This window comes from Anomaloglossus baeobatrachus, chromosome 1 (assembly GCF_048569485.1).
Source record: "Anomaloglossus baeobatrachus isolate aAnoBae1 chromosome 1, aAnoBae1.hap1, whole genome shotgun sequence".
Classification (NCBI taxonomy): Eukaryota; Metazoa; Chordata; class Amphibia; order Anura; family Aromobatidae; genus Anomaloglossus; species Anomaloglossus baeobatrachus.
The window spans coordinates 99,859,592-99,871,795 of NC_134353.1; the positions used below are offsets into that span (position 1 = coordinate 99,859,592).

Sequence of the window (12,204 nt, forward strand, 5' to 3'; positions counted from 1 at the left end):
GTGACATGCCTGTCAGTGTCTTGCTGCTGGGAGGAGCAGATGATCACACTGCCCGACACCGGCCGCTCTCCTGACATCGCAGCAGAGCGGGCGGGTGGAAAGTGTGAGCACATACTTACGTGCAGGGGGGGATTCAGCTGAAGAACCCCCCCGTACTGCACACTGGCGCCCCGTGCCTCACCATCTGCAGGACGCCGGCTCCACACTGACGTCCTCCGGCTCCTCCCCTCGATGCTGGGCTGTGATGTGCGGTAGTTACCGCCCACAGCCCTGTCACTCAGCGTGAGTGGTGCCAGCCTCCTCTGACGTACCCGTCTTGTTTGAGAGCCCGGAAATGCCGGGACGTCAGAGGATGCTGGCGGCCACAGCTCCAGGGGGTCATGTGACCGGCACTGAGCGTGCAGGATAGCGCCGCTCAGTGCCAGAAGTGGAAACAGAAGACAATGGAGAAAACGCCTAGAAAGGTAAGTAGAACTCCTGCAGAAAATAAAAAAAAATGGGTGAACCACCCCTTTAACGACCCATGACGTACTGGGTATGTCATGGATCGTGTGCGGTTAATCCACGCCCCCTGCCGTGGGCAGGCCACGGCGATCCGCGCACATATAAGCTGATTTCAACACCTGACGTGTGCCTGTTAGTCGCGGGTGGAAGCGCTTCCACCCGCGACTATTAACCCCTTACATCTCGCTGCCAAAATCTGGCAGCGAGATGTATATGCGCGCCGCCATTATTCTGACTTACCCCGCCCCATCGGAAGTCACGTGACATGATCACATGACTTCCGGTGGTTGCCATGGTAGCACAGGGTCATGTGATGATGCCTGTAGCTAACATGAGTCACTGCCTCTCAATGCTGGAATACAGCCGGCATTGAAAGCAAAGCAGCATATCTGCAGATCTTAGCTCTGTAGCTGTGATCTGGAGATATGGCAGAGTGATCAGATTGCTGATCGCTATAGCCCCCTAGGGGGACTAGTAAAATAAAAAAAAAAAAAAAGTTTTAAAAAATTAAGAAAAATAAACCTAAAAGTTCAAATCACCCCCCCTTCACCCCATTGAAAATTAAAGGATTAAAAAAATATACACACATTTGGTATCGCCGCGTTCAGAAATGCCTGATCTATAAAAATTTAAAATCAATCTGATCAGTAAACAGCGTAGCGGCAAAAAAATTCCAAACGCCAAAATTACGTTTTTTGGTTGCCGCAAGTTTTGCGCAAAATGAAATAACAGGCGATGAAAACGTAGCATTTGCGCGAAAATGGTACCATTAGAAACGTCAGCTCGAGACTCAAAAAATAAGTCATTACTGAGCCATAGATCAAGAAAAATGAGAACGCTACGGGTTTCGGAAAATGTCGCAAAACGTGAAAATGGCACAAAATGTGCGCCACGTTTATTGGACAAACTGCTGATTTTTTTTTAACCCCTTTAGATACAAGTAAACCTATACATGTTTGGTGTCTACAAACTCGCACCGTCCTCAGGCATCATACCCACACATCAGGTTTACCATAGAGTGAACACTTTGAATAAAATATCCCAAAAACTATTGTGTGATCACACCTTTTTTTCCAATTTTTCCGCACTTGGAATTTTTTTGCCGTTTTCCAGTTCACTATATGGTAAAACTTATGGTTCCATTTAAAACTACAACTCGTCCCGCAAAAAACAAGCCCTCATATGGCAAGATTGACGGAAAAATAAAAAAGTTACGGCTCTCGGAAGAAAGAGGGGAAAAAAAAACCAAAACGGAAAATGCCCGGGGTTTGAAGAGGTTTAAAGAGCAGAAATGGGATTGTAAAGGGTCAAGAAGAAAGTTATGTGAGAGACAATGGGACAAAACAATCACTGATCTTGGGGAGACCAGCCAGAGAAAACACTGCCGGCAGCCAGCGAGGGCGCTCAAGAGAGTGAAATCCTAGGTACATTGCCCCCTGGGAAATATGCAAATCAAAAAGGTCCGTGGAGCCTCTGTTAGGAGTCTCAACACAGAAACCAGCCAGATATCCCTCCGGGAAGGGCCCAGCCTAGGGGTGACTCTTTTTAGGAGACCACCATAACCACCATATTAAGGGGCCCTTTTAGTCAATATCCAACTTTTTGACAAGTTTAAAGATATGACAAGGGAAATACCAAGGCCAGGTATCCATCAACAGACAGCTGTTTCGGGGTATGGCCCTTCATCAGTGTGGAGTAGGATTCTGGCCGGGTGGGAGCAATGCCTAGTAGACCAACAAGACAAAACAATCACTGATCTCGGGGAGACCAGCCAGAGAAAACACTGCCGGCAGCCAGCGAGGGCGCTCAAGACAGTGAAATCCTAGGTACATTGCCCCCTGGGACTAAAAGGGCCATTTAATATGGTGGTTATGGTGGTCTCCTAAAAAGAGTCACCCCTTGGCTGGGCCCTTCCCGGAGGGATATCTGGCTGGTTTCTGTGTTGAGACTCCTAACAGAGGCTCCATGGACCTTTTTGATTTGTGAGAGACAATGGGTTAGACAGGAGCGGACCAAGTGTTCCAGGAGTTGAGATAAAGGTCTGTAATTGGCAGATCACTTCTAATCCAGGATGTTGTGTTTTTTTTGTTTTTTAGTATTGAGTTTATGATGATGTGTCTTTGCAGTATAGGGCAAGATTCCACAAGAAAGAGCGAGGTGACGGCCGAGTAGATATGGGGGAGTAGTCACTGGTTCGGATTGTAGGGCGAGAATCCCGGTACCCTTTTTCGTGACCAGTTCAAAGACAAAGTGAACTTAGTGAAATGCTGGAGGGAAGGGGATCCATGGTATTGGGGATTCGGAGAATATGTCCTGTCAGATACGGTAAATGTGTTGGGGTTCTTTTGGAACAAGTGGCCAGATCGTAAGCGCTGAGGTTGTTGATGGTGGGTCTGCACAAAAAAAAAAAAAACACATCCGGACAGCCCAGTTGAAGTGGCTTAAGTACAGTCTTTTTTTTTTTTTTTTTTGTTTTGTGTTTTCCCCACGGGCAGCGCTTGGACTGAAAATACGGTCACGCGGATTTGGCATAAAACTGAGATTTTCCAGCCCACAATGTGCCGGATTAAATAGTGTTTGCAGTGCGAGCTGCCACACACTTCAGCTCTCATTGTGATGCCCCCACCCGATATCTTGGGCATTAACATGAGCTGTGAATCACTGCTGTGGCTGCAGCCCCTGCGGACATACGGCCATAAGTAGCCTGGGCATATATCCTACGCTCTGAGCTACTGAGTTTCCCCCGTGCGTCCTTGGTAGGAAAAGAGTTAATTCGGGCTTCACGTATCCTCATGAATGGTTCCACAGGACGCCATACTTTGCCTGGATATAGGGAGTTATGTCCCAGCCTGGCGCATACATTTTTCATACAAAGGACAGCTTTATGCTTAATGTACGGCATCCTACACCAACAAGAATCTATTCTGCCATCTGTAAAACCCCTGGAGGAAATATTTGGGGCCTTCACATAGAAATATTACAGAATGTCGTTGTTCCCCACTGCAAACAGTTAAATCGCTGAATATATTATCTAGAGAAATCAAATCTGCAACAATTAGTCGCTTTTTGGTTTAGTGTCCTGAGCACATTTTCTTAAATGTCCGCATTGGAATTCCTCTGTTGTTCCTCCTGGAAATTGACAACCTGTTATCCTTGCTCACTGACAGCACTGACAGCAAGAGAATCTTGCGTGTACAACGGACTCGTCTAGTAACTTAGTACTGGTAACATGATGCACTGGGCAGCTACATTCAGAGCAGGGCATTACCTGGCTGACACTGTAAGACCGGTCATCGTGTCATCCATCACCAGAAAGCCAAAACAAGAGTAAACCTTTACCTCGTTATCCGCTTTTTTCCTAATTTTCGGGATAATTATTTTGTCACCTTCTGGTAAGAATCGCCTGTGTCTCCCGCCATTCTTAAGGTTAAGAGAAATGTTTCTCATTGAAGCAAGTGCGCCACCTACTGGTCATAGGAAGCAGAAGTCCTTACTGATTCTTTAGCCAAGGATTGTGAGGCCACAACTTGCATAATCTCCTCCTTCTCAAGAATAAGTGGTCTTATGGGAAAAAAAAAATCTCTTTTGGAGCCACAATATATTAGTTAGAACCACCTAATTCTTGGTTAAAGGGAACCTTTCAGGTCCAATATACACCGAGACCTACGAGCAGTTCTGGGTGCATATTGCTAATCCCTGCCTAATCGTCCCTGCATACATAGTAGTATAGATAAAGAGATCATTAGAAAAAGTATTTATAAAGATCTTTTATCGTATGCTAATGAGCGAGGGGACTAGTCCCTTGGGCATTAGTTCCCCTGGCTAGTTGGCCCCAGTAGCAGGTTAGTACACCCCCTGTGGGCTATCATGCTAATGAATGTGCAGCATCAGAGGAGGATCTCACTCACCTCTCCGCTGCCATCGTGTCTGACTCCTGGACTTCAGCTCAATGCACAGTACCCTGGACTTCCGGTTATGCAAACTACATGAGTTTGAAGCTGTGACGCGTACACCCGGCTTCATAGTGCGCATGACCCAAACTCTGGGGAGCACTGAGCCGAAATCCAGGGTCAGGCGGCGATAGCAGCGGAGAGGTGAGTGATATCATCCTCTGACACCGCACATTCACTAGCATGATAGCACACAGGGGAGTACTAACATGCTAATAGGGCTGACTAGCCAGGGGAACTAACGCCCAGGGGACTAGTCCCCAAGCTCATTAGCATACGATAAAAGATCTTTAGAAATACTTTTATCCCTTTATCTATGCTAGTGTATACAGGGTCTGTTAGGCAGGGATTAGCAATGTGCACCCAGAACTACCTGTGATTCTGGGTGCATATTGCACCTGACAGGTTCATTTTAAAGATCATATAAAAATCCTAAATATTGTTCAGTTTCCCTTCATTTTGTCTCCTGAGCCTCTTTTATAATCTGTTCAGTGTAAGATGCCCCCCAGCATCTCTCCAAGAAGTAGGGAGCGCTTCCATTATGAAGCCCTGTCCTAGAATTGCTGTGCTGTAGATGTCGGTGTGCGCTCTGAGTGTAGATGGACTATATGTAATGGGGACTTTTTATCCCTATCTTTTAAGTAAAAAAAAAAAATTACTTAAAATTTGCGTTTTTGTTTCTCCTCTTTATTTATTCAATATTTGCAGCAAAAAGGGGACATTTTCCAATTTTGTAAATTTGTTAGTAGTAATGGTGAAATTGTAGCTAAATTTGACCACATTTTTTCTTTTGCACACACAGACCAAAGATGAGACCAATGTATTAAGAGGCCGGCACCTTACTCCGCGGGGGCTTTTGGTGCTTTCTATCAAAATAAAGCTTTGCCACTGTTAATTATTTTTCTTTATTATTTGGGAAAACCGCGAGTTTTAAGCCCCTTTTGTGTCCCCCGCCAGCAGAGGCTCACAATGGAATTTCTCTATGATATTGAATGTAATCTCCCTCTGGTAATCGGGTGGATACATGGAGCGATCTTTGTGTAACATGTCTGTTAAACCCCTTGCAGGTTTTTTTGCCCTCCCCCGTGTGTCTACCTTATGGGTAGCGGATGGAAGAAAAAGAAGGAACAGATGGAGCGGGACGGCTGCTCGGAGCAGGAGTCTCAGCCTTGTGCCTTCATCGGCATTGGGAACAGTGAGCAAGAAATGCAGCAGCTGAACCTGGAAGGAAAGGTGAGTGCAGGAATGGCTGGCAGCCGAAACGCACAGGTCTGCACGCTGGTCACATAACATTACAGCGCTGGCCTGCTCCTCTGTAGAAGCTTACTAGATCACACTTTACTCTCCCTGTCCTGGTCCAGCAACAAGTCCCCACCGCTGCTTCCAGTATTTCTTAATGTCTGTAGTGCTGCTTTTGCGTCCACATAAGATGTTATAAATAGTGGTGGGCAAATACCATATTTTTCGGACTATAAGATGCACTGGACCATAAGACGCACCCTGGTTGTAGAGGAGGAGAATAAAATTTTAAGCAAAAAATGTGGTCATGACACACTGTTATGGGGCGAGGATCTGCTGCTGACACTGTTATGGGGGTAATGTCCCCAAATTCTCTACTAAGGTAGCCTAGCCTGGTAATGATCCTCCTGCCTTGTATATACAGTATATGTCCCTCATCCTGGTATAGCCCCCATCCTGCTATATACCGTCATCCTGGCATATGGCCGCATCCTGCTATATACCTCCATCCTGCTATATACCTCCATCCTGCTATATACCTCCATCCTGCTATATACCTCCATCCTGCTATATACCTCCATCCTGCTATATACCTCCATCCTGCTATATACCTCCATCCTGCTATACACCTCCATCCTGCTATACACCTCCATCCTGCTATATACCTCCATCCTGCTATATACCTCCATCCTGCTATACACCTCCATCCTGCTATACACCTCCATCCTGCTATACACCTCCATCCTGCTATACACCTCCATCCTGCTATACACCTCCATCCTGCTATACACCTCCATCCTGCTATATATCTCCATCCTGCTATATATCTCCATCCTGCTATATACCTCCATCCTGCTATATACCTCCATCCTGCTATATACCTCCATCCTGCTATATACCTCCATCCTGCTATATACCTCCATCCTGCTATATACCTCCATCCTGCTATATACCTCCATCCTGCTATATACCTCCATCCTGCTATACACCTCCATCCTGCTATACACCTCCATCCTGCTATATACCTCCATCCTGCTATATATCCTGCTATATACCTCCATCCTGCTATATACCTCCATCCTGCTATATACCTCCATCCTGCTATATACCTCCATCCTGCTATATACCTCCATCCTGCTATATACCTCCATCCTGCTATATACCTCCATCCTGCTATATACCTCCATCCTGCTATATACCTCCATCCTGCTATATACCTCCATCCTGCTATATACCCCCATCCTGCTCATATACCCCCATCCTGCTCATATACCCCCATCCTGCTCATATACCCCCATCCTGCTCTTATACCCCCCATCCTGCTCTTATACCCCCCATCCTGCTCTTATACCCCCCATCCTGCTCATATACCCCCATCCTGCTCATATACCCCCATCCTGCTCATATACCCCCATCCTGCTCATATACCCCCATCCTGCTCATATACCCCCATCCTGCTCATATACCCCCATTATGCTCATATACCCCCATCCTGCTCATATACCCCCATCCTGCTCATATACCCCCATCCTGCTCATATACCCCCATCCTGCTCATATACCCCCATCCTGCTCATATACCCCCATCCTGCTCATATACCCCCATCCTGCTCATATACCCCCATCCTGCTCATATACCCCCATCCTGCTCATATACCCCCATCCTGCTATATACCCTCATCCTGCTATATACCCCCATCCTGCTCATATACCCCCATCCTGCTCATATACCCCCATCCTGCTCATATACCCCCATCCTGCTTATAATATAACCCCATCCTGCTCATAATATACCCCCATCCTGCTCATAATATACCCCCATCCTGCTCATATACCCCCATCCTGGTATATGGCCCGCATCCTGTGGCACATAAAAAAATAAATGTTCATACTCGCCTTACCTCACTCCCTGCAGCATCGCTCCTCCTCCCGTCCGTGTCAGCGGCAGCGCTGGAGTATGGAGCCGGCCACGATCCCTGCAGCATCGCGATGTCGTCCTGTCTGTGTCGGCGGCAGCTGCGTGTGGACACGTGCGCACAGAGATGACGTCATCGCTGTGAGCACCGCTAGTCTCCACACAGCCGCCGCCGGCACAGACAGGAGGACATCGCGATGCTGCAGGAATCGTGGCCGTTGAGTACACTGATTCACTGCACCCTGCGCTGATGATGATGCTCCACGGGGGGCTGTGAATACAGCTGCACATGATCACTCCAGGCTGTAGTTGCCAGGGGTGATCATGCGGGCAGGCTGTTTAATATGCGCACACCCTCCACCTATCATCCCGCCCACCTGTCAGTGCCGGCTTCAGCGCTGAGAGATGATGGGCGGGAGGATGGGCATGCATATTAAATGAGCAGGTCCACGTGGTCACGGCAGGCTGCTACAGTTTGCTCATGCCCCCGATGACCCGCTCCACCGCAGCACCCTCATTTCCCGCAGCCCTACAGTCAGACTATAAGACGCAACCCCCCCCCCCCTACATCCACAGTTTCTCCAGCAATAGTGTGAATATGTTGAAGACATTTTGGTTAGTCTAAAAGGTGTATAGTACCATCTGGAATAAAGTTTAAAATGCGATTCAAATGTCTGCACTGGCTTTGAACCGGTGACGTCCTGCGTGTGGAGTCAGCGGCCAAGCTCCGGTGCCACAGTGACGGCTCGTTATAACTGGCGCTGCCGGCTGCCCTGACCGCGTCTTTAACACGAAGCTACACGTGTGTGTATGTGTGTATGTGTGTATATATATATATAATATCATTCGTACTGTCTCTTCCCCAAAATCCTATAGAATGTAAGCCCGCAAGGGCAGGGTCCTCTTCCCTCTGCACCAGTCTGTCTACTGTAACTTGTATATGTATTCTGTATGTAACCCCTTCTCATGTACAGCACCATGGAATTAATGGTGCTCTATAAATAAATAATATAATATATATATTTTTTTTTTTCTTTTAAAAAAAACTATATTTGCTAATTTCTCCCTTCAGAACTATTGCACTGCCAAAACCCTGTACATATCTGACTCGGACAAGAGAAAGCACTTCATGTTATCAGTGAAAATGTTCTATGGAAATAGTGACGACATTGGCGTGTTCCTAAGTAAACGTATCAAGGTCATCTCTAAGCCATCGAAAAAGAAGCAGTCGCTCAAAAATGCAGATTGTAAGTGTGTCCGGTTTACAGTCCACCATCAATTAACACTTAGTGTTAATTTGGATTATTTCTAATATCCCCTTCTTGGCACCTAAGGGGAGAGAAGGTATATAAAGGCCGGGTGTATGACAGAGCAGGTTAACCCTTTAATTCTTAATGGGAGTTCTAGTCTTACATCTTCTGATATTTGGCTTATACCCTTCCTAGAAAGGAATGATCTAATATGAGGATACGCCATCACTATAATAAGTGGGGATCATCCTCTGGCACCTTCTTATCCTTTACTTCCCAGCCTAGACCAGTCTATTATTGTAGGGCAGCGATTTTTATTCCGACAATATTCACCCCCCCTCTTTTCCACTTGAAATTTTTATGTGCGAGTGCAATCCAATAAAAAATTGGATTGCACTCGCACCATTTTTAATCAATGAGACAGTTACCTCTTTCCTGTTATTTCTTGACACGAATCATGCTCTCGGTGCAATCACAGCATGCTGCTTTTGGCAGCAAGTCTCAACTCACGCACACCCATACAAGCCTATGGGAGCGTGTGAAACATCGCACTGCACTCACATGTTATCCGACTGCAGTGCGATATGCGCAGAGACAGACAGCGGAGGAGATAGGGAGAAAGTGCTCCCTCCCTATTCTCTGCGGCTATGATACGATCGCAAGATCGGATCACAGTTACATGACCCTCGGCTGACGCTCGCAGCAGAGGGTCATTAGCATATCATTTCCGATGCTCTCTCATCGGAAGCAGTACTCAAGTGGAAAATAACCCTAAAGCAAATGCTTTATCTAAAAACGATGACCAAATGATGAAGTTTGTGAAATCTTTTATTTTATTTTTCATTGGTGATGCTGTATTTTCTTACACGTTCTCTCTTGCAGTATGTATTGCATCAGGGACAAAAGTGGCACTATTCAACCGCCTGCGATCACAGACGGTCAGTACAAGATATTTGCACGTCGAAGGTGGAAATTTCCATGCCAGTTCGCAACAATGGGGAGCGTTTTACATCCATCTTTGTAAGTACCATTGTCGTATTTGGGCTTTACATGGGTAAGGACTTTGATGGCCAAGGTCACTAGAGGACTAGGTGGCTTCCATGTCTATAGACATGGTGGGTGAAACGTCCATGCCAACACAAAGTGGGGTTCCCAAGCTTTGGTAGCTATGTATTTCCAGAATGTTTACAGAGCTTCTGTAGCTTGAGATTGTTATAAGAGAATTTAGAAAATGATGATCGTTAGTAGGGGAATAATAAGAGTCACAGGTACAGTTGGGTAGGTGCAGGTCTGTAAGATGCTTCTGTCTCGTTTTTCCAGTGGACGATGAAGAATCGGAAGGAGAGGAATTCACCGTACGGGATGGCTACATACATTATGGACAAACCGTAAAGCTTGTATGTTCGGTTACTGGCATGGCACTCCCTAGGCTGGTGAGTAGTCATTACTGCAGAGATGAACGTATTTCACCTGGAATTGTAATTTTCATTCCAATCAGCCATATTGTGACCATCTGTCAGCAGCTCTGTCTTTTTCACAACAGTTATTTTACAGTTTTGGCATTGAAATTGCTGTGCTTCTTCAACATTATCTAACAGAAAAACACAGTGGTGGCCAGTCTATGGTTTTTAGCTATGCCATAGCTATTCCCTATGACCACCTTCACGGTCCAAACATAGACTGTAATATCCGGCTCGCATGCTGGTCTCCTGAACCAAACTCTGCAACATTATTGAGGTGGTTAAGTTTGGCTCACTAGACACTACAAGTCTGTATATCTAGGATATGTGGGGCTGCCTCACCCTGAGGATAGCATGTACAGTCATTGTCGAAGGTGTTGACACTATTGAAATTCTTCCTGAAAATGAGGCATTTCTCCCAGAAAATTATTGCAATTAGGCCGGGGCCACACGGGGCACTACTGCGATGCTCGCATGATACTCGGCTCGCGCTGGCAGCACAGCAGGAGCAGAGTGTCATGCTAGTATCCCTGTGACTGCGGTCCGACAGTGCGAGCGTACCTCAGCTGCGGGGGGGCGGCCCGGCTCTCAGGAGGGGCAGGACAGCGCTGAGGAGGGGAGGGCTGGCACGGAGGAGGAGAGGGAGGGATTTCTCTCCCTCTCTCCTCCGTAGCCGGCTATTGCGATTCTCGCTCTGCACGTGTGGTACACCAGTGTACCGCGAGTGCAGTGCGATTTTTCTCTTGCCCCATAGATTTGAATGGGTGCGAGAGAAATGAGTCTCGCATTACAATCGCATAATGCTGCGATTGTTTTCTCGGTCTGATTAAGACTGAGAAAATAATCGCTCATGTGTGCTGACACACACAGGCTAGAATTGGTCTGAGTGGAATGCGATGTTTTATCGCACCGATTTTCTCGCCGTGTGGCTGAGGCCTTACACACGTTTTGTCATGCACATTTATTTCCTTTGTGTGTATTTAAACACAAAAAAACAGACACAATTTCAATATTGGGCGTAAACAACTTTGTTTCAAGTATGTGATGCTCATTCAAACTTACCCATACAAGTAACATTTGTTGGCAATATGGCAATCACACCCGAAACCAGGTAAAAAGGGGAAAAGTTGACTAAATCTAATGTGTCTGTGTGCACCACATTAAGCATGGAGAACAGAAAGAGGAAGAGAGAACTGACGGAGAAAATTGTTAAAAAAAATATCACCAATTTGAAGGTTACAAGTCCATCTCCTGAGATCTTGATGTTCATTTGTACAAGGTGCGCAACATAATCAAGAAGTTTACAACCCTTGGCATTGTAGATAATCTCCCTGGATGTGAATGGCTGAGAAAAATCAATCAAAGGTTGCAATGCAGGATTGTCCAGATGGTAGATAAGCCGCCCCAATCAAGTTCCAAAGAAATTCCAGCTGTCCTGCAGGCTCAAGGTTCCATCAGTGTTATCATGAACTATCCGTCCACATTTCAATGAAATTAAACACATGGCAGGAGACCCATAAAGACTCCAATGCAGACACAGAGACTTTATAAAAAAAAAAAAAAAAAAAGTAGACTGCAGTTTGCCAAAATTTACGTGAGTAAGCCAAAATTCTTCTGGGAAAGAGTTTTGTGGAGAAATGAGACCAAGATGGAGCTTTTAGGTAAAGCAGATCATTCTACTATTTACCAAAAGGAATGCACCTACAAAGAAAAGATCACAGTACCTACAGTCAAATATTGTGGCGGTACAAAGATGTTTTGAGGCTGTTCTGCCTCTGGAACTGTGTGCCTTGACTGTGTGCAAGGTATCATGAAATCTCAAGATTACTAAAGGAGTTTGATGTGCAATGTATTGCCCAGATTCATAAATCTGGGTTTCCATCCTAG

General features: G+C 46.1%; 1 protein-coding gene and 1 non-coding gene across 2 annotated transcripts in view; both read left to right on the plus strand.

The window, feature by feature from the left end:
• RBPJ (recombination signal binding protein for immunoglobulin kappa J region) overlaps positions 1 to 12,204 on the plus strand; it is a 106,525-nt gene that overhangs the window by 70,347 nt on the left and 23,974 nt on the right. Inside the window, exons 4-7 of the mRNA XM_075333721.1 lie at positions 5,522 to 5,687; positions 8,680 to 8,854; positions 9,740 to 9,877; positions 10,178 to 10,290. Of these exons, the coding sequence (XP_075189836.1) occupies positions 5,522 to 5,687; positions 8,680 to 8,854; positions 9,740 to 9,877; positions 10,178 to 10,290 (592 nt within the window). The remainder of the gene's footprint in view (positions 1 to 5,521; positions 5,688 to 8,679; positions 8,855 to 9,739; positions 9,878 to 10,177; positions 10,291 to 12,204) is intronic.
• On the plus strand, positions 8,284 to 8,411 carry LOC142258897 (small nucleolar RNA SNORA76). The gene has a single exon (XR_012727901.1). It is a non-coding gene; the product is annotated as a small nucleolar RNA SNORA76 (small nucleolar RNA).